This window comes from Sminthopsis crassicaudata, chromosome 1 (genome assembly GCF_048593235.1).
Source record: "Sminthopsis crassicaudata isolate SCR6 chromosome 1, ASM4859323v1, whole genome shotgun sequence".
Lineage (NCBI taxonomy): Eukaryota > Metazoa > Chordata > Mammalia > Dasyuromorphia > Dasyuridae > Sminthopsis > Sminthopsis crassicaudata.
Window position 1 is genome coordinate 11,706,137 of NC_133617.1, and position 21,804 is coordinate 11,727,940.

At 41.0% G+C, this 21,804-nt stretch overlaps 1 protein-coding gene across 3 annotated transcripts in view; it reads left to right on the forward strand.

The window, feature by feature from the left end:
• Window positions 1-21,804, forward strand: part of PRR14L (proline rich 14 like) — a 64,765-nt gene that overhangs the window by 17,021 nt on the left and 25,940 nt on the right. For all 3 annotated transcript variants that reach the window (XM_074293006.1, XM_074292988.1, XM_074292996.1), the window contains exon 3: window positions 16,807-16,888. In XM_074293006.1, the coding sequence (XP_074149107.1) occupies window positions 16,807-16,888 (82 nt within the window). The remainder of the gene's footprint in view (window positions 1-16,806; window positions 16,889-21,804) is intronic.

The following is a 21,804-nucleotide window of genomic DNA, read 5'->3' on the forward strand; positions in this document are numbered from 1 at the left end:
TCACAGTCATGTTGCAAATGTCGCCTGCTTCCCAGGGGCTTGTTTATGTCTTGGAAATGTTCTCTCATGCCCTATCTCAGAGGGCATCTCATAGTTGATTCCTCTGTCACAAGAATCAAACTTGAAGGGGGGAGGGGGGTCCTTCAGGCTGTGGTGAGGGCACTTTTGAGGGTAGGCTGTGAGGTGGGGCAGCCCAGAAATAATAGGCCCTTGGGGTTAGGGGAAGTTATTCTTGGTTATAAGAGCTGGCTCTGGAAGGCAGTGGAAGTGGTGTTCGGTGGTTTCACTCATGTCTGACTCTCTTAGTGCATTTAGGGTTTTCTTGGCAAAGATATAGGGATGGCTTGCCCATTTTACTGATGAGGAAACTGAGGCCAACAGGATGAAGTGACTTGCCCAGTGTCACACAGCCAATAAGGGTCTGAGGATGGATGAGTCTTCCTAACTGCAGGACTGGCATGCTATCCACTGTGCCACCCTGCTGGCCAGAAGTGTTGTAAATGATACAGAAACAAACCCTATCAACAAAAATACATACACACATACATATATACATATATATTTATTTATATATATATATTTTTTATAAAGCCCTTTGCTCACAACAGTTCTGGGGAGAAAGAAGTATAATTATCAGAAGGCAGAACCTTCAGACTGTAAAATAAGGCTTGTGATCCTGTTCATGTTCTCCCTTTCTCCCAGGGTCCTTGTGCCCAGCATTACAGAAATGAGGTGCCCCTGGTCCCTGAATCCCCATCCCCAGGCTGTGGGAGTGATGGGCTTTGACCTCAGGGACCGTCCTTTCAGGAAGCACTGACAGCACCCCCATCTCCCCACTCGGCAGAGCCAAGGGTCCTAAGTGCCTACTGATATGCTGGGAACTTTGCCAGGCCTGAGGATGCAGAGATAAAAGGCAGAGACACACACCCTGCTCCCAACGCATCTGTGTTCTGCAGGAGGCAGGGAGGGGAAAGAACAACATGGACCCAGAGAAGTAGTTTTCCTTAAGTAAGGTTTATTGAGAACTTTCTTTTTTGTTTTGTACTAGCATGTTTTTCCCCATCATTTGTCCCCCTCCCTGGGGAACCGTCCCATGTAACAAAAAATGATTTTTTTTAAAGACAAGAACAAGAAGAAGAAGGAATATCAGACAGCTGATGAATAAATAGCTTGGAAAAGTCTGAAAGCATGTACAGTGTTCAGTAGTTGTCTTCTGGGAAGGGTGAGAGTGTTACGGGAAGATCTACTGGTTAAATATTTTACACACATGCATGAATGCACACAAGTCAATGGAATATGATGTTGCAGGGAGGACCCTTAACTGCTGAGCAGTCTGGGAGGCCCTTTTATTGAGCCCTAGAACTGAGAAGTTCTGGAGGACAGCCTGGTCTGAGGGTGGGACGGAACGGAAGCTCCTAGTTGTGATTGTTGCCTCCCATTTTTCAGCCTCCTTTCCTTGTCTCCTCCCCGTGACTTTCAGTCAGTTTTGTCACTGTGTTCTGTCTAGGTTACCTAGCACTTTTTAGCTAGAAGGAAAACAAAACCCTTAGAGACTGCCTCCTCTTTAACCAGACACAAAAGGTTAGAAAGAAGACTTGAAGAAGAACAGATGGGGTCCAGAAGAGGCTACTTAGAAGAGTCTGTGGGCTTTTTAGTAGGAGATGAGCCCTCACTGGGGCCAAAGGGTCAGAGGTGGCTCCTACCCCCCAGACATCATGTTAGGAAGCAGCCATCTTCTTTCTGAAGGCCTCGTGACTGCATTTGGTCACAGCCATTGGTGTGGTCTACACAGCAGCCCCTTACTACAAAGGCCTGTTCTGTACCAATCTACAATCAGACTCCATAGTTTCTTTCTGCCCATGGTTAGCATTTTTCATCATGAGTCTCTTGGAATTATCTTGAATCATTGTATTTCTGAGAAGAGCTAAGTCACTTCTAGATGATTATTATATGATGTTGCTATTGTTGGGTACAGTGTTACCCCGAATTCTGCTCACATATTGAACATTTCAGGAAATTTGGGTGTTTATTTTCTGCCACTGCCACCGTACCCCAAATGTGCACCCTCCCTCTCGGAAAAAAAGGAAAAAGAAAAAAAGTAAACCTTTTTGACAAATATGTATAGTTAAGTTTAAAAATTCTCATTTTCATGAAGTTCAAAAATGGGTCTCTTATTCTGCAGGCCCACTTTATTAATTATTGGTTCCTGGAATCACAAATGGTCATTGTACTGATCAGAGTTCTTTGTGTATTTTTTTACATATGTGAAAAACATGTAAAACATTTCTTTTTTTTTTTTTTTTAAATTAATTATTTATTTGTTAATTTTTTTTATTATAGCTTTTTATTTACAAGATATATACAGAATTTTTCAGCATTGACAATTGCAGAACCTTCCCTTCCAATTTTTCCCCTCCTTCTGCCCACCCCTTCCCCCAGATGGCAGTTTGACCAATACATGTTACATACGTTAAAGCATAAGTCAAATACAATATATGCATACATAAAACATTTCTTCTTAGTCCAAATGTGAATAAAAAGCCAGGAAGATAAAGTAGAAAAAATATGCTCAATCTCTATTCAGAATTCACCCTTTGGAGGTGGATAGCATTGCTCATCCTGAGTCCTTGTGAATTGTTTTGAATTTTGGTATTGATTAGAATAGCTAACCCTTTTACAGTTAATCATCACTACAAAACTGTTCTTACTGTGTTTTTCCTAAGATCTGCTCACTTCACTTTGTATCAGTTCATAACAAATCTTCCCAGATTTTTCTGAAATCATTCCCTTCATCAATTCTTATAGCACAGTAATATTTTAAAACAATCCTGTAACACAGCTTGTTCACCCATTCCCTGATTTCTCTTGTTTTCTAATTCTTTGCCTCCACAAAAAACTACTATAAATATGATTATAATGTGGGTCCTTTTCTTTTTTCCTTTAACCTCTTTGAAATAAGACCTAGTGATATTTCTGGGTCTAAGGACATGCAGTTTCATTGCCCTTTGGACATTGTTCCAAAATGTTCTCCAGATTGATTAGCTCCATCCACAGTACATTAGTGTCTGTTTTTCCGTATCTCTTCCTTTTGTCATTTTCCTTTTCTGGCTGTTAGCCAATTCGATGTATCTGAGGTGGTACTTCAAAGTTGTCTTAATTTGCATTTTTCTAATCAGCAACAATTTAGAACATTTCCCCATCATTATTGATAGCTTTGTTTTCTTCTGAAAATTGCCTATTCATATCCTTTTATCCTGTGTCAACTGGGGAAAGGCTATTTTTTCCCCCAAATAAATTGAACTCGGTTACTATACATTTGAGAAATGAGACCCTTATGAAATAAACTTGGTGTAATTTTTTTTTTCTTCCAATTTCCTATTTTCTTTCTAATTTAGCTGTATTGGTTTTGTTTGTGCCTGTAATCAAAATTATCCATTTTACTTAGAACAATGCGCTGTACCTTATGTTCTGTCATAAACTCTTCCCTTACCCTTTGATCTGATTGGTAATTTTTCCATATTCCCTATATACTACATTTGTTCGAATGCTCTTTAGAGTTGTTAGTGGAAATAAGCGCTATATTTTGTCAAAAGCTTTTTCTACATGATTTTTCTTTTTTTTTTCTTTTTTCTTTTTTTTTTAAATGGTCAATTATGCTTATAGATTTCCTGATGTTGAACTAGTCTTATATTCCTGGTATAAATCCAACCTTGTCATAGCATGTGATCTTGATAAATTGCTATAATCTTGTTAGTATTTACAACTTTTGCATCAGTAGTCATTAGGAGAACTAGCCTATAGTCTTCTTCATTTGTTTTTGCTCTTTCTGGTTTAAATATCAAAATCATATTTATGTCATAGAAAGAAGGACTCCTTAACCCAAATTTTTTTCCTCCTCCAAATAGTGTATGGAGTATTGGAATTAGTTGTTGTTTAAATGTTTGATAGAAATTCATTTGCAAATTTGTCTGGTCCTGAGTTTTGGTGGTTTTCTTTTTTGCTGTTGTTTTTTAAAGACAGGGTTATTTAAGTATTCTATTTCCTCTTTTAATTGTATTTTAAAAAATATTCATCCATTTAATTTAGAATGACAGTTATATTAATCACTTTCAGGATTTTTATTTTGGTATTTTGAAAGTTTTTAATTTGTCATTTCTCTCTCTCTTTTTTTTTTTTTAAGTTGCATCCAGATTCATTAATCTTTTATTATTATTATTGATTTAAGTGTTTAGAGATATTTCTCCCCCAAGTGCCATTTTTGTATGCCACAGATTTTGGAGCATTATGGTGTTTCATTTTTGACATTCCCTTTAATGAAATTGGTTGTTTCTGTGATTTGTTCTTTGACCCACTCTTTCTTTGAGATTTAGATTTAGAGTTAATTTTTAATCTATGTTTCAAAGGCCCTGTGTTGGATGTAAATTTTGTTGCTTTCTGATCTGAAAAAGTTACATTAAGTATTTCTTTTTTCCACATTTGTAAAGTTTTTATGCCTTAATACATGGTTTGGTTTTTTTTGGGGGGGGCATATAAAAATTGAGAAAAAGATAGACTTCTTTCTATTTCCATTCTGTTTATCCCAGAGGTCTGTCATATCTAACTTCTCTAAAATTCTGATCATCTTCTTAACTTCCTATTTATTTCGTGGTCAGTTTGTCTGGGTATGAGGGAAGTAAATTAAGAATTCGCCACTAAGTTTAATTTAGATGCCATGACATTTGAATGATGTTTAGTATTATTTCTTTTTTATCTTTTAGTATCTTTTAGTAAAATGTAGTTTCTCTGATTATCTTTTAAATTGGGTCCATTTTTTAATTAATTTTATAATTATAACTTTTTTTTTTGACAGTACATATGCATAGGTAATTTTTTTTTTTTTTTTTTTTTAAACAACATTATCCTTTGTACTCCCTTCTGTTCCGAATTTTTCCCCTCCTTCCCTCCACCCCCTCCCCTAGATGGCAGGCATTCAAATTGGGTCTATTTTTGCTTTTGACCTCAGCTGAAGCATAATAGACTCTGTTCCAGCCTCTTATTTTAATTCTGTCTTTCTGTTTCCGAATGTGTCTCTTGTAAATAACACCTTGTTGGATTCTGCTTTCCAATTTATTTTGTTCTTCTCTTGTTTTATTGATGAATTCATCCCATTCATCATTATGCTTACTAATTGCCTGTTTCCCATGAATCTTCTGTTTAATCTTTCTTGCCCTCTCTTTTAACTTTAATCCCTTTTCTGACTTCTGCCTCACTTATTAAAGCCCTCCCTTTTTTCACTTCCTCCCCAACTTTCTTTTAGCAACTTCCTCTCTTACTTCCCTGTTGGATAAGATGAATTTCTCCGTCCCATTTTGTGCGTGTATATGTGTGTCTGTATATTATATTCTTCCCTTTGGAATCAATTCATATGAATCAGTGAGTTTCAGTGACTGGCTGTTCCCCTCCATTTTCCCTTCCATTGTGAAAAACTGTTTCTTATACTCCTCTTTTTTAGAAAATCATTTTCCCTTTTTCTCAGTACATCTTTTCCATTTTTCTTTGGTGATCATCCTCACATAATAAACATAGCCATTTGCTCTTAAGTAAATAAATTTCTCACTCATGTTTACTTTTTTCATTTTCTTTTTGTTATGTTTAAATTATGTTTCAAATTTTCTGTTGTTATTTTGTCTTTCATTGGAAATGCTTAGACATCCTCATTTATTAAAAACCCGGTTTTTTTTTTGGTTTGTTTTTTGTTTTTTGGTTTTTTTTGTTTTTTGTCTTCTAGGATCATACTCAGTTTTGTTGTAAAGGTTATTCTTAGTTGTTAACCATAGCTCCCTTGCTTTCCAAGATATCCTATTCCTTCTTTGCTCCTTTATGGAAGAAGCAGCTAAATCTTTTGTTATCCTGATTGTATTTGAAAGGTTACTTTCTAGCTTCTTGACTAGGAAACTGTGTGGGACAGAAGCTAGATCCCCTTACCCAATTAGGCTACTCTGAAGCATCTTCAGATACAAATAGGAAGCATTTATTTAGTCCTTACAAGGAGAAGCCCAAGTACTCTAGCTGAGCAGACCCAGAGCTTCTCAGCATCCATTTCCCAGCAATGTGCCTGGCCTCGTGAACCAGAAATAGTGATTTTGGTTAAATAGCAAAAAAAGGTCATTGGATGGATTGAAAAGGAAGTAACCTTGGAGCACTGGTTACCAATGCTTCCTGTGGGTCACATAACTTCCTGAAGCTTAGACCTAGGGTCTGACCTTTTCTGCGCTACAGATCTCTGAAAATAGGGATCATGTGACTTCCTGAAACTTAAGCCTAGGGTCTAATTCACTGCATCTTCACCTGGTTCAATTCAGGCTTATGGAATTTAACGAATATTCCTGGGAGTTTTCATTTTGGGATCTCTTACAGGAGACGATTAGTGGAATCCTTGATTTTGTGTTGTGTCCCCTGGCTTAAAATGAATGGGTAGTTTTCCTTTTTAATTTCTTGAAACATGCGGTCTGTTGGCTCTTTTTAAGATAATTCAATGATTCTTAAATTATCTCAATCTTTTTTCCAAGGTTTGTTTCATTTTCTTTTTATTATTTTGATTTTGTTGATTGTTTTTTGATATTTCAAGGAGTTGTTAGCTTCCTCTTGACCAATTCTAATTTGTAAGAAGTCATTTTCTTATTGTTTGTGCTTCTTATCAAACTGTTCTCTTTTCATAATTTTTTCCCTATTGCTCTTCTCAATATTTCCTTTACTTTTTAAATTAAATTTCAAAAACAAATGTTTTGCCTTTTTTAAAAACTCTTTAAGGAATCCTTTTTGGGCTTCTGTTCAATTTGCATTTTTCCTTTGAAGCTTTGCTTGTAGATGTTTTCAAGTCATTGTCTTCTGATTTTTTTTGGGGGGGGTCTTCCACTTCTCTGTCACCATAGTAGCTTTTTATGGTCAGGTTCCTTTTTTGGCGTTGTTGCTTGCTCATTTTCCCAGGCTAATTTTTGACTTGGGCCTTGATATTAAGAGATGGGCTTTTAACATGTATGGGGGGGGCTGGGTTTTGAGGGGGAATGACTTTCCTAAGTTTTAGGCTATGTTCTAATGTTTTCTCTGCCAGGCATAGAGTTTTTGGTGCTTTCAAAGTATTGTGATTTGGTGAGAGTCAGTGCCCTTCTGGTGTACCCTCTGATCCTTCCCAGATAAGTGGCTCCCTCATAGCCACAACTCCTCAGCGTCCTGGAACTGTAATCTTGACCTGGATAATGGACGGTGCAGTTGCCAAATGGCAAGAGATCTTATGCCTCATATTACTAAGGGGTTCCCTGCAATCTCTTTCTAAATTAGTGTTCATTCCCCTTATTGTCTCTGAGTAGTGAGTTCTCTCTGTAACATTCTTGCTGCTATTTACCTCCCTAGTTCTGCTGTAGGTGCTTCTGCTGCTGTGTTCCTGACTGATTCCTACCAAATTGTCTTGAGCTGGGAAAGTAACTCTTCTTGGCTTTTTCTTGATTCCACTTTGAATTCAATTTGACAAACTTTTTAAACTTCTTTAGAGAGGAACATTGGAAAAGCTTGGCAAAAATGCTCACTTTACTCCTCTGACTAGGCTGCACCTCTCCCCTAGCAAAATTCATTTTTCTTTTTTTCAAATATTTCATTTTTTCCAGTTAACATGTAAAAAATTTTAACTTCCATTTCAAAACTTCAATTTTGAGTTTCAAATTCTCTTCCTCCTCTCCCTCTTTATGGAGAAGGCAGGAATTTTGGTACAGATTACTAACACATGTGTAGTCATGCAAAACATTTCCTTATTAGTCATGTTGTAAAAGAAAATATAGGACCCCCCCTTCTTCCTCCTGAGGGGGGGAAAAACCAAAAAAACAAAACCCAATTCCTTCAGAATTGCCTTGTATCATTGTATTGCTGAGGATAGCTGTCATTCCCAGATGATCATCAGACATACTGCTTTCAATTTGGACTCAAGTTCTTCCCCATGATATGTTATACTTTTCCTAATATTGTTTACCAAAAGGTTGTTAAATGAGGTTATTTCTTTATCATTAAAGGAGTCTTTCATAATTTTGTTGCACAAATGGGAAAGTATTATTAGAAAAGAACCTTTAAAAGGGTGATTTTATTTAGCTACATTCCTTACTTATTTCACTTAGTTATTTTTAAATAAATAATCTTCAGTGAGATATATCTTTTTTTTTTTTTTTTTTTTTTTTTTTTTTTGAGGCTGGGGTTAAGTGACTTGCCCAGGGTCACACAGCTAGGAAGTGTTAAGTGTCTGAGACCAGATTTGAACTCGGGTCCTCCTGAATTCAGGGCTAGTGCTCTCTCCACTGCGTCCCCTAGCTGCCCCTATATCATTTCTTACATGTTGTTCTTTGGCATATTCAGGCACTATTGGTTTAGAAAGTCACTAAGCTATGGTATATTTTTTGACCTGGGAATCTCCCTATTAAACTCGAGGTCAAAGAGAAGGAAGGGTACAAAAATATAATAGTACATTTTGTTGAAGGAAGGACCTTGAAACAAAGTGAATGGCTGGCCCTCAATTGCAGAATGACTGTACATGACTGTAATAGGATGTTATTTTGGCATAAGAAATTATGAATATGAAGAATTCAGAGAAACTTGGGAAGACTTAAATGAATGGATGCAGAATAGCCACAGTTGTGTAAATGATTTTACCCACTAATCGATCAGAAAAAAATATTTAAGGATTTAAGGAAAACGCATAATGAAGCACTTTTGGCATAGATGTAATATACTGGAATGGTCACATGTGGAGATTTATTTTGCTACTCTAGTCATTTTGGTAGAAGAACAATTTTTTTCAATAGTTTTTTATATTTTCAAAAACATGTAAAGATAGTCTTCAACATTCATTTTTGTAAGATTTTGTATTCCAAATTTTTCTTCCTCCTTTATCTCTCCCCTCCCCAAGACAGCAAGCAATCAGATTTAGGTTAAACATTTGCACAAAAAAAAAAAGCACAAGAAAGAAAAAGCAAACGAATAAACAAAGAAACAAAGCTTCGAACTCAATAGTTCTCTCTTTGAATGCAGATGGCAATTTCCATCCTGAGTCTATTGGAATTGCCTTGAATCACCCATCAAATTGCTGAGAAAGAACCAAAGCCATCACAGCTGGTCATCATATAAAGTTGTGGTTTGTGCATACAGTGTTCTCTCGGTTCTGCTCATTTCACTCAGCATCAATCAGGTTATCTAACTCTTTTCAGGTTTTTCTGAAATCAGGCTCCTAATTTCTTTTAGAATAGTAACATTCTATTGTATAACTTATTTAGCCATTCTCCAACTGATGGGCATCCACTCATTTTCCAGTTCCTTGACACCCCAAAAAGACCTACTCTAAACAGACACTGTTAGATCAAAGAGGATTTGTCCATAGTTCTAAATTGCTAAATGAAGACTTTTTAGGAGAGGTGAGTGGGTTAGAGTCAATAAACATTTATTAAGAATAATAAATAATCAGAGTAATAGCCAATATTGATATTGTTTATTGTGTTCCTGGCATTGTGCTAAGTACTTTATAGTTATCACATTTGATTCTCCCAACTTCCCTATGAGGTAGGAGCTATTATCCTCATTTTACAGATGAGGAAAGTGAGGCAAACAAAGTTAAAGGGTCCCATAGCTAGTGAGACTGAATTTGACTCTTCTGGACTCAAGCCAGGTTTTTTTTTAATTTTGTGCCGTGTACTGGGAAGAGAGAGGAAGCCCATTCACAATTCACATAAAGTGAAGCTAAAAACGAGGGAGGGACAAACACTGCAGGGAGATGATTAAGTTTTTTATTTTTTTTTTAAATTTACAATTTTTTTTTCACAGTATATATGCATGAGTAATTTTTTTTAAAATAATATTATCCCTTGTATTCATTTTTCCAAATTATCCCCTCCCTCCACTCCCTCCCCCCGATGACAGGCAACCCATACATTTTACATGCGTTACAGTATAACCTAGATACAATATATGTGTGAATACCATTTTCTTGTGGCACATTAAGTATTAGATTCTGAAGGTGGTAAGTAACCTGGGTAGATAGACAGCAGTGCTAACAATTTACATTCACTTCCCAGTGTTCCTTCTCTGGGTGTAGTTATTTCTGTCCATCATTGATCAACTGGAAGTGAGTTGGATCTTCTTTATATTGAAGATTTCCACTTCCATCAGAATATATCTTCATACAGCATTGAAGTGTACAGCGATCTTCTGGTTCTATTCATTTCCCTCAGCATCAGTTGATGTCAGCCTCTCCAAGCCTCTCTGTATTCCTCCTGCTGGTCATTTCTTACAGAGCAATAATATTCCATAACCTTCATATACCATAATTTACCCAACCATTCTCCAATTGATGGACATCCATTCAACTTCCAGTTTCTAGCCACTACGTAAAGAGCTGCCACAAACATTTTGGCACATACAGGTCCCTTTCCGCTCTTTAGTATTTCTTTGGGATATAAGCCCAATGGCAGCAATGCTGGGTCATTTTTTTGGGCATAATTCCAGATTGCTCTCCAGAATGGCTGGATTCTTTCACAACTCCACCAACAATGCATCAGTGTCCCAGTTTTCCCACATCCCCTCCATTCATCATTATTTGTTCCTGTCATCTTAGCCAATCTGACAGGTGTATAGTGGTATCTCAGAGTTGTCTTAATTTGCATTTCTCTGATCAGTAGTGATTTGGAACACTCTTTCATATGAGTGGAAATAGTTTCAATTTCATCGAGATGATTAAGTTTTACAAATGGGCTGAGAAGTGATAAGGGACTAAGGGGGACCTCTTGGGACCCGCAGAGATGGAGGAGCTGGAAGCTGCTCCCTGATGTCTCCCCTTCACAGTCTTTATTTAACAGGGCTGAAGATACTCGGGAGTTGCATGGTTGCTATCATCTTTCAGAAAGATGAGCTTCAGGAGATCAGCTGGGTGGGAAATGGTGGGGTGACTGCTGCCAGAGGGCATGAGTTTCTGCAAATGAGGGAGGTACTGAGGTGTGACTTTCAGAATTGAGTGAGAGAGATCTGAAAAAAGGAAAATAACAAAACAGAAATGTTCTCAAGGAAACTGGGGGAAACATGGCAGTGATGCCTTATTCAGTTTAATGCACACTTTTCCAAAAGACTGTAGATTACCCAAGTTCCTGGTTTCCTCTCCAGTCTCCTTTCTTTCCTTTGTATGTTGGATTATTTGGGTTTGTGGATGAATAAGTTAATAATAAAGGAAAAGTTAAAGCCTAGCCTTGAATACATTTCACTGGACATATTTACAAGGCTGCCTATTCTCCTTTAACTACTATCTCTTCTGTAGATGGGAAGGGAGGGGTGTGTGTGGTAGGGGGTGGTTGATGATGATATCTTACTCAGTTTTAGGGTGGGAAGGGGAAATAGGTTAGTTATTATGAGGTCAGAGTATCCCAGATCTAGTGCTGCAATGGACCTTGGGAGGCCATTGAGCCCAGCACCTTGTGATTTTTCCAGAAAGGTAGACTGACATCCAGACGTTGCAGCTCCAGTGACTTGCTCATTGTCCGTCAAAGAGCATCTGTGTGCCAGGCCTGGATATGCCATAACAGTGACTGAAGGCAGGTTTACTGTGCAAAAGGAGCTTCCCTGCTGATGGGGAGGTAAAAAGAAATAGAGAAAAGTTCTGTTTAATGTCCTTTGAGGCAGAAGCTGGGGAGCGAGAAAAGTTTGACTGAAAATTGTGTTTGAGCTAAGTATTGAAAGACAGTGCAGGATGGTCAGGACAGAGGCTGTAGTGGAAGAACTGTGGGTGAGGGACAGATTACCCAGCCACGGGAGAGTCCTGGCCAGTGAGGCTGTAAGCGTAGATTTGGGATCATCTTGTGAAGCTTTGGAAAGATGGACCCAAGGAATTTGTTTGCTCCTAGAGCAAACTTGCGTTGGTAGAGTAGGGGAGTGGAAAATGGGGACTGACTTGGACATGTGTCCTTTAGGCACACTTTGCCTAATCTTATCTATTAATGACTGCTCCAGCTGCTGTTACTACTAACTAATATATCCACATTTTGATAGAGAACTCTGTGTTAGCTATTTCCTTCCTGTCCCATAGAATTTTTTTTTTTAATAGCTTTTTATTTACCAGATATATGCATGGGTAATTTTTCAGCCATTGACAATTGCAAAACCTTTTGTTCCACCTTTTCCCCTTCTTCCCCTCCACCTGCCTCCCCTAGATGGCAGGTTAACCAATACATGTTACATATGTTAAAGTATAAATTAAATACAATATGTATACATGTCCAAACAGTTATTTTGCTGTTCAAAAAGAATCGGACTTTGAGATAGTGTACAATTAATTAGCCTGTGAAGGAAATCCAAAATGCAGGTGGACAAAAATAGAGGGATTGGAAATTCTATGTAGTGGTTCATAATCATCTCCCAGAGTTCTCTCGCTGGGTGTAGCTGGTTCAGTTCATTTCTGCTCTATTGGAACTGATTTGGTTCATCTCATTGTTGACGATGGCCACATCCGTCAGAATTGATCATCATACAGTATTGTTGTTGAAGTGTACAATGATCTTCTGGTTCTGCTCGTTTCACTCAGCATCAGTTGATGTAAGTCTCTCCAAGCCTCTCTGTCTTCATCCTGCTGGTCATTTCTTACAGAGCAATAATATTCCATAACCTTCATATACCACAATTTATTCAGACATTCTCCAATTGATGGGCATCCACTCAGTTTCCAGTTTCTGGCCACCACAAAAAGAGCTGCCACAAACATTCTTGCACATACAGGTCCCTTTCCCTTCTTTAGTATCTCTTTGGGATATAAGCTAAGTAGTAACACCGCTGGATCAAAGTGTCCCATTGAATCTTAAGTTGTGATCATCAGTGTTAATATAGTCATTTTTTTATTTCTGTATCGATGTAAATTCTACTAAGGGAATCCAACATCTCCATCGATATGGAAGTAAAAGAGAGAGAGTATTCAGAGATGACTTGCACTTAAGAAGGGATGTAAAGACTTAAGATTTTGACCTAAGTTCGTTGCTTGGCAAAAATTATTGGGAAAACTGGAAATGTTTATGGAAGAAACTGGGTATAGACCAGTATCTTATACCTTTTACAAGATCAGATCGAATTGACACATGGCCTAAATATAAAAAGAGATTTTACAAGAAAATGAGAAGAACATGAACAGATTAGTTATCGATGTAAAAATGAACCTGCAAAGGCAGGTGTAAAATGGATTATTTTGATTACATTAAATGAAAAGGGTTTCATGTAAATAAAACATTGTCAAGATTAAAAGGAAGGCAGAAAATTAGAGAAACATTTTTATGAACAGTTTTATCAGATAAAGGTCTCAGATCTCAAATATATAAAGAATTTTGACAATTATATAAGAATACAAGTCTTTTCCCAGTTGATAAATGGTCAAAGGATATGAATTTTCCAGTGAAGAAATCAAAACAATTCATAGTCATGTAAAAATATGCTTTAAATGCATTATAAATTAGAGAAATAGAAATTAAAATAACCTTAAGATATTGTTTTACAGCTACCAGATTGGCTAAAATTCTAGCGGGAGAAAATATGTAGGAAGGGATGTGAGAAAAATTAGGACACCAAAACACTCTTGATGAAATTGTGAACTGATCCAACAATTTTAGAGAAGAATTTGTGATTATGCCCAACAATTTAATAAATTATCTATATGTACCCTTTGACCTAGCATGACTGAACCTATTTCTGAAGATGATTAGGGAAAAAGGAAAAGAGCCGACATATTCTAAAGTGTTTATAGCAGCTCTCTTTGTGGTGGCAAAGAACTGGAAATTGCAGGGGGCCCATTGGTTGGAGAATGGCTGAACCAGTTGTGGTATTGTTGTGGTTGTTTGTCAAACACAAGCATGCCATCAGGGAGGCGGTGCCATGACCTGCAGGTGAATTGGAATTGAGGAGGGGAAGCTGTGCAGAGTCACTGGCTTCACTTCCTCCTCCAGAACTATGTGGGTCCCGTGGCCAGAATTAGATCAGGACCACTAAAGATGGCCCTGAATGCAGAAGGAAATATTGGCCTTTGTAAGCTAACTTATGTATGGATTGTTATGGAATACTCTGCTATAAGAGATAAGGCGCTAGCTGATTTTATAAAAACATAGACTTACGTGAAATAATGAAGAATGAAACGAGCAGAAGCAAGGGAACGTTGTGTACCGGGAGAGCAACATTGTTTTAAGAATGACTTTGAGCTGATAACTTATTTGTCTACTCTAAATGCAAATACAAATTAACTCTAAAAGACATAAAGGAAGATACTATCTGCATTCAGAGAAAGAACTGATAAATAGGAGTAGGTATGGAATAGTTATATCTGTATCTTTATATAGTTCTATTTGTCTCTAATAGTAGCCATCTTGGGGGGGGAGGGGAGAAAAATTTACATGATGATTTTGTTGTATATTTGAAAGGAATAGCAAGTGGTACGTAATAGATTTACAGTTTCATATGCAATTGTCTTTTTTATTATATTATTATGGAAATGTTTGTTTTATTCCATAAATTAAAAAATAAAAAAGGGATGGCACAGAAAACATCAAGGAATATGGATGTTCTTGTTCTTTCCCTCAACCCTTGACCTCCTCTGCCCATTTCTTAGCCCCTTCCTTTTAGAGTTTTATTCTTATATTTTCTTTATCATAATTTCTGTTTTGGAAAGGTCTGTGAGGTTGTGGGAGATGGGAAGAAATGTATGGCTATTTGGTTGCTCATGTAACCATCCATGTATTTTCAGGGGCTTGTCCCCTGTCCCTGGAACCCTCTGGCATCCCCTCAACTTCCAGTTCTTTGCTACCGTGAAGAGAGCTGCAAGAAACATTTTAGAACATCTTTTCATTTTCCTTGATCACATTGTGAGACAAACCTACTGGTGGATTGTTGAAGGTGACAGGGAGCACTTGGAATAGCAGTCAGGGAAGGAGAGGCAAGCTCCATGTTGCCCAAGGAAAACTTTGGGGACTAATGCTGAATAGGTGAGTCCCTCCCTCCCCCGGCCTTTTCTCTTCCTCCCTGGTGACGACACCATTCAGTGGACAGAGCCGAGGTGAGAATCCAATGCTTCTGGTCTCATAGCCCCCTCTTCCCATTGGCAGTGGCCCGAGGACCTCCTGACACCTTAAATTCTCAGGAAGTTTGTCCTGGCAAAAGGTTCATTGGGACCTAGGATGTAATGGCGCCTGTTTCTGCCAACCTGGTGACCCACATGGAATGCAATGGCACCTTTCTCTCTTCTCCTTGCAAGGAAAAAGAGGCCAGCCTAGGATTTGGGCACAGACTGGCAGAGTTCTGGCCTCCTTATCAGTGGCACGGCAGACCTAGAGGTGCTCGGCCAAGGTCTGGTAGAGTCAGACAAGTGTAACTGGGAGTTCAGAACTAGGGAACGGAGGGAGGCTGCTGGGTCATGTGTGGAGAACAGGACTTTCATTTCTTTCTGTGTGTGTGTGTGTGTGTGTGTGTGTGTGTGTGTGTGTGTGTGTGTGTGTGTAGCTGGGAACTGTAATTTCTTGCTCAGAGAAGAGATATTTCTTACAGCACTAGTATTTTCTGAATACAAATGAGTAATATAATCATTTTAAAGTGGCTTTTATGCCAAGATTTAAATTAAAATAGATTCTTTCAGAAATGTGTAAAAGAAGATCTAATTCAGAAGATAGACAAAAGGAAGAAACTTCCCTGTCCAAGCAGGAATCTATTGTTCTTGGAGGGTCCTCAGCCATGAGCGTGGGCACTCCCTGGAGCGAGCTTGACATGATCCATCTGGCAGCCGCCTCCGGCCCCTGCCCCTCCTCATTTCTGCCATTGGTGTCTCCATGCTTTACAAGGATTCACAGCATTCTGCGGCCCGCCCTCCTTCCCCAGTCCTTCTTGTCCCCACTTTGCCTTTCCCATTAATGTCCCCTTACAGCCGCTTAGCCCTCAGTAGGTATTGCCTCAGTGGAGCCGTAACTGCACAGCGATACAACATACAGCACCCCTGTTTTACTTGTAAGGAAATGAAGGGTTTGTTGGCTCCTGCTCCCATGCCCCATACGATATGTAGCATTGGGATTTGAACCCTTGTCTGGAGTTCAGCACCCTGTTGACCATGCCGGGGTACCCCTCTTTTGTCTGGACTGAGTGGGAGCTGGAGGTTCTGATTAATGAAGCCCCGTGAGAGTTCAGGGTTTCCAAAGGACTTGCTTCACGCCAGCCCCCGGGCAAGTCTCGTCCTTCTCTATCATCGGTGAGATCTCTCTGATCTCTTCCAGCTCCAAAACAGAAGGCTCGATTTCCACAGTTTTCAAAAGAATGAGCTCCCAGCATCCCTTTCTCTGGTGCTGGGTTTGCCTTGCTTCCCTGAGGAGGGGCTTGGTTTTCCAGTCAGAAACTTGGGACCACATATTGCTTGTTTTAGTATTAAGCAAACCACAGTGGAATAGAAACGAGCTTCCTGTGGTTGCAAAAGCACTTGTTGGGTGACTGTCTTTTTCCTGTATTGTTTTTGGAAAATAAAGTGGATTGTTGTCTGGATAACTGAAAATGACACTGTCCCCTCAGGTCCCGGGTCGGTATCCATGGGAGCCCATACCTTGCCTGGTCCATAGTGGGCCCTTAATAAAGGAGTGCTGATTGGGTCAGATAAACTTGTCTTATTAATCTGAACTGTTACTCTGGAGGAGCGACAGAGCATCCTGGAGTCCTCCATTGGCAGTCTCTTGATTGGGGGTGGGCTGGGAAGGGTGTGAGGGGGGCCTTCCAGGTCCAGCTGATTCATTGACCCTCTTTGTCCAGGTGGTCCTTGGGAAGCGGCTGGAGCAAGATCTGAGCTGGAGCAAGTCTGAGGATGAGCCTGAGGATGAGCCGCGTCACACAGGTAGGGATGGAGTCCTGAGATTTCTCCCCTCTGTAGTTCTCCCTCCCCCAGGCCTCATCTTTTTTTCCCTATTGTGATGAAAAAGGGGGCTTTATTGGAATTCTAATGTTCTCTGAAAAACCAACCAACAAACAGCTTTTCTGTTTTATTCCTGTACTTTTCCTTTACAAAAATCAACTTTATTTTCATATTCTAAATTCTTCCTTCCCCGCCTTCACCCATTTTGAAAGGAAGAACCCATTATAAGTATGTAGAGACCTGAAAAATATTTCTGCATTAGCCGCATCTTCCCCTGCTCCTCCCCTCTCCTAAAAAAGGAAAAGAAAGAAATAGAAGAGCGCCCACTTCAGTCTGCACTTGAGGGCCGCCACGTCTCTGTCTGCAGGTAGGTAGCATGGTTCATCCTTAGTCTTTTGGAATTGTGGGTCACTGTGTTGGTCAGAGTTACCAAATCTTGACAGTATTGCAGCCACTGTCAGTGTTCTTCATTCTGCGTCAGTTCATGCAAGTTTTCCCAGGATCCTCGGAAACCTTCCGCTTCATCCTTTGTAGGACAGTAGTATTCCATCTCATTCATAAACCATAGCTCATTCAGCCATTCTACCACTGGTGGGCACGCTGCCCTCAGTGCCCACATCTCCCTTCCCGTTTCCTCACCTCATGTGAAGATGATGCACTAACTCATGTGGGGCTGTTGTGGGGCGAGGTCTGTTACCCCTAGGGCACACTTAGTATGCCATGAGTACTCCCTCCACCAGTAAAGTTGGCGGCCTCTCCAGCCTGGGCAGAGGGTTGGAGGAGTTGCTGGGATCAGGGATGACCAGCTCGCTTCACTGGGCTGTTCCTCCCGAGACTTAGCCATCGCTGGGCCCCAGATGGGAAGCTTTTCTTGTACTCGGTTGGCAGAGCGGGGCAGCCTCGAGTCACCTGGGACTAAAGCAGCACTTCCATACTGACGCCTTCTCGTTTGCTGGAAATCCTGGGTCGGTGTCCATGGGAGCCCGTACCTTGTCTGGTGCGTAGTGGGCCCTTAATAAAGGAGTGCTAATTGGATCAGATGAACTTGTCTTTTTAATCTGAACTGTTTCTCTGGAGGAGTCACAGAGCATCCCGGAGTCCTCCTGCCCACTGGCGGTCTCTTGCTAGGACTCTGGTCCCTGGGCTTCCTGCTGGTGATCTGTTTAGGAATGGAGTCCCTCAGGGATGTCTTCCTTCTGGGCGTCCCGATCACTGTGTGACGCCGCCTTGAGGAGGGACCGGCTCTGCTCAGCTTGCCTGGTGAAAGGCAGTAGACAAGAGGACTTATTTGTAAAACTTAAGGAATTTTGAGCTTTGCGATGAGGCTTGTGAGCTAGATGCCCTTAGACTCCTTCCAGACCTGGCTCTAAAGGCACCCGCCCGATGCTCCCGTGTTCTTGCCGTGCCTGCTTTGTTCAGGTATGTATGCACGGAGAACAAACAGATTTTAGCCCCCGTCTCCAGGGGCCCTTCCATCTGGCATGAGGTGCTCCCTGGCCTTGGATTGAGCTGCTCCTGACTTGGCCTTTTTCCTGGGAGGAGCTTTAGTCAAGACCTGCCTCTGAAGTGGCCTGTCCCACTGGGCTCTTCCCCCCAGGGTCATTGCCCCCTCTCCCCAAGCTTTCATTTATGGGGTGTATTTAGCCCATTCATGGCCTTTGCGTTGTCTGAAAAACTTTTCCTGCACTGTCTTTGAAATGCTGTAAAATGGAAGCTTTTATCAGAGTTTGTGGGGGAGGATAACTGGAGGAAGGGAGTGGGACTGGGCTGGAGAGGCCCACAGAAGGAGAGTCTCTGTAGAGGAGGCCACTGGTCACACAGCTTAGCTTAGAGCTGTCAGTCGGAACCAGCCGTTCCTGACTCCAGATTTGTTGCTCTCCCCATGATGAGGCAGCTCTGCAAACCTGGGAGGTCCCAGGAAATCCAATGGGCTCTCTCCCCTCGTCTAAACATTTGACTTAACATGACCAGCTTTAGTTCTCTTGGTCCCTGGTCACATTTCTAAGCAAAGCTAAGGGATCTGTACCCAAAGTCAAGAACCAGACAAGCATTCTCGGGGGGTAATGGTGTCTGCCCCTTTCCCACCCCCCAGAAGGTGAGACAATATGCCAATAAAGGGGAAATGCCTTTGGAGGCCTCCCTGTTCCCTTCCTGCACATTCTGCACCCCGGACCCTCACACTGGATCTCTAGCTGCCCGTGATCCACTCCTCTGATGCCGCACTGAGGTGATCTCGCTTTCTAACTGTCCCGACTGTGCTATTATTATGCCTGTTTTATAAATGAGGAAACCGAGGCACCAAGAAGTCTGCCTTACGCATGCTACATGCACTAGCCCTTAGTAAGTACTGTTTGGAATTGGAGTGAGCCGCTGGTAGTCTCCACTAGTGACAAGAGCCAGGTGAGGCTCCTTGTTCTCCTTTCTCCCCTTCCACCCCAATCCCCCAGGCTTTCCCTACCAGACTCCCTCATGCCTCCAGAGCCCATGATCGATTTCTCTTTTGGTCTGGATTTCACAGTGACTTTGCTGCTTCCTCCCAGATTGAGCAGAATGAGGAGGGGGAAAGGGAAGGCAGACCACATTTGTGGAGATTGACTGGAGGTGGGTCTTGGGCCCATGGCCACCTCAGTATCCATGTCCCAAGCAGCGCTGCTCAGAGTTGGGGACCATGACTGGGCACCAGCCTGCTTGACTGTGCCCATTGCAGAGCTTGAGTGGAGTCTCGTGGGATCTCGTCACTGCTCGCCCTTCTGAGAAGGTGCTTAGTCTGTTCTATGATGACATCTTCCTCTTTGTGTTTAAAATAGTTTTCATTAAAATAGTTTTTATTAAATCTGGACTCCAGTTCATAGGAAGTTTGTACTCACCCACCCAGCTCCTTTTCCAGAGAAGGAAACCGAGTCCAGTGAAGTCAGGTCACCCACATAGTGAGTGTTAAGTCTTGACGCTAAGGGCCTGTCCTTCCCACCACGTCCCCAGGTTTATAGTGTCCATTCATAAAGGTTTGGGGGCTGCAGGAAGCCCAGTGTCACTGAGGCCAGTGGGCGGGGGAGAGGAAGATCCTTGTGGGTCTAATGGGATGGAGAAATGTCCCATGGTTTTGGATGGATGTTCTATGAAAACGTGCTTGGTTTGGTTCGTGCAGAGCATGTTCTGTTGCTGAATAAAGCTGCGCTGCCATACTATCCCGATGCTTGGTTTTGTTTATTTCTCTTCTCCTGTAGACTTCTCATATTGTGCGAACTCCAACCGCAAACCCACGTCCTGTGAGGATTTGTTAATTTGGGTTCCTGTGTGGTCCTTCTGTTTCCATATTCAGGTCTTCCAGCATACCCATACTTTAATTTCTTTTGAATGAGGTTTAGAAAGCAGATCAATGCATATTATTCAAGATCAGCACATATTATCCAAAGGTTTCCCCGTGGTGAATGTGTTTAATCAGTATCTCTGTTCATTTGTGCAACCCCAAGAACCATAGTTAGATGCCATCTTTAAGGGATGGACTCTGGGAGCAGAAAGAATTCTTTATTCCCTCCCCCCCCAAAAAAAAAAAAAATTGGTCAAACCTCCAAGCAACCTGGAAGGACAGAGACCTCTAACAACTGCTGGGTTTTTTTTGTTGTTCTGGTTTAAAAAAATGGAGGTTTTATTGAATGGGGAGTAAAAGAGGATTTGGGGATTAATGGGGAGAAGTATGTGTGTATGTGTGTGCCTACTGAAATAGAAAAAGGGCCGGGGTGCAGTGGGGGAGAGTCCCCTGGGATCCTCTGGCTGTTGCCTCCGGGCATCCTGTGCAGATTACAGTCCTTTCAGGCCTCTGCACCCTGATTAGATGCTGTCTCCTTTGGAGACTGCTCAGCTGGGTCTCCTCAGGCCCTATGAGACTGCCCCTGGGAGGGGCTGCTCCTCAGGAACTCCCTTTGTGGGCCCCCGTGATCACACCTTAGACCTTTTTACCTCCCACAAGTCATCACAGGCAGAGATATGCACACCCGGCCTTTTTTGTGTTGCTCAAGTCCCTGCCTCAGAGAGCCTTGCCATGGGAAATACTGAAAATTTTTAAAAAGATTTAAATTCCCTTTTATTCTGAACCTAATAATTATTTTTAAAAAAATGAACGTGGGTGTGGGTGTATCTGTGTATGTATGTGTATATGCAGGACAATTCTGTGAGACCATGGGTTGGTTCATATGCAGCTTGTTTTTCTTTTTTAAAAAATTTAATATTGTAGTAATGAAGTTGCTAAGTCAGACCCTTTGGGACTGGTACATTTCTTTTTTTCTGTTTACTTTTTAATGCCTTATTGCTGCTTTTTTCCTTATCTCTAACACATGCCCCTGACTCCTTCCTCTCCGGCTCCTGAGAGCTCTCTCTCTCTCAACAAATAAACAGAGTCAAGCACAGTAATCCTGCTCCTTGATTCCATGTGACAACATGGGTCTCATTCTGCCCCAGAGGGCAACCTCATTACCAGGGAAGGCGTTGTCCCAGCCTCGGCCTGGGCTGCTGTTGTCTTGTTTCTGGACCTAGCTCATTTGGGATAACCTACCAGTGGACCTCCCACTAAATACCCCTGCTGTGTTCCTTCTCCTTTGTCCATGTGGTTCATATTCATGTGTCCTTGGCTCAGCCAGCCTTTTTGGGTACTAATGGGAGAGGGGAAAAGTAGACAAAAGGAGAAAACCTTTGGAGTCTTTCCAAGGCTGTGGATCAAGACAGGAGTTGAGATGGTACCTTTATAAAAGGACTTTTCTTCATAACAGTCCTAGGAGAAAAGGGAAAATATCCCATTTTGCAGGTGAGTGGACCAAGACTCTGAAAGCTGTGGTTTTAACACGTACCCACATCCACTCAGTCTCTTGAATCAGGACCCCAAAATAGGCCTCTGGCCTCTAGGA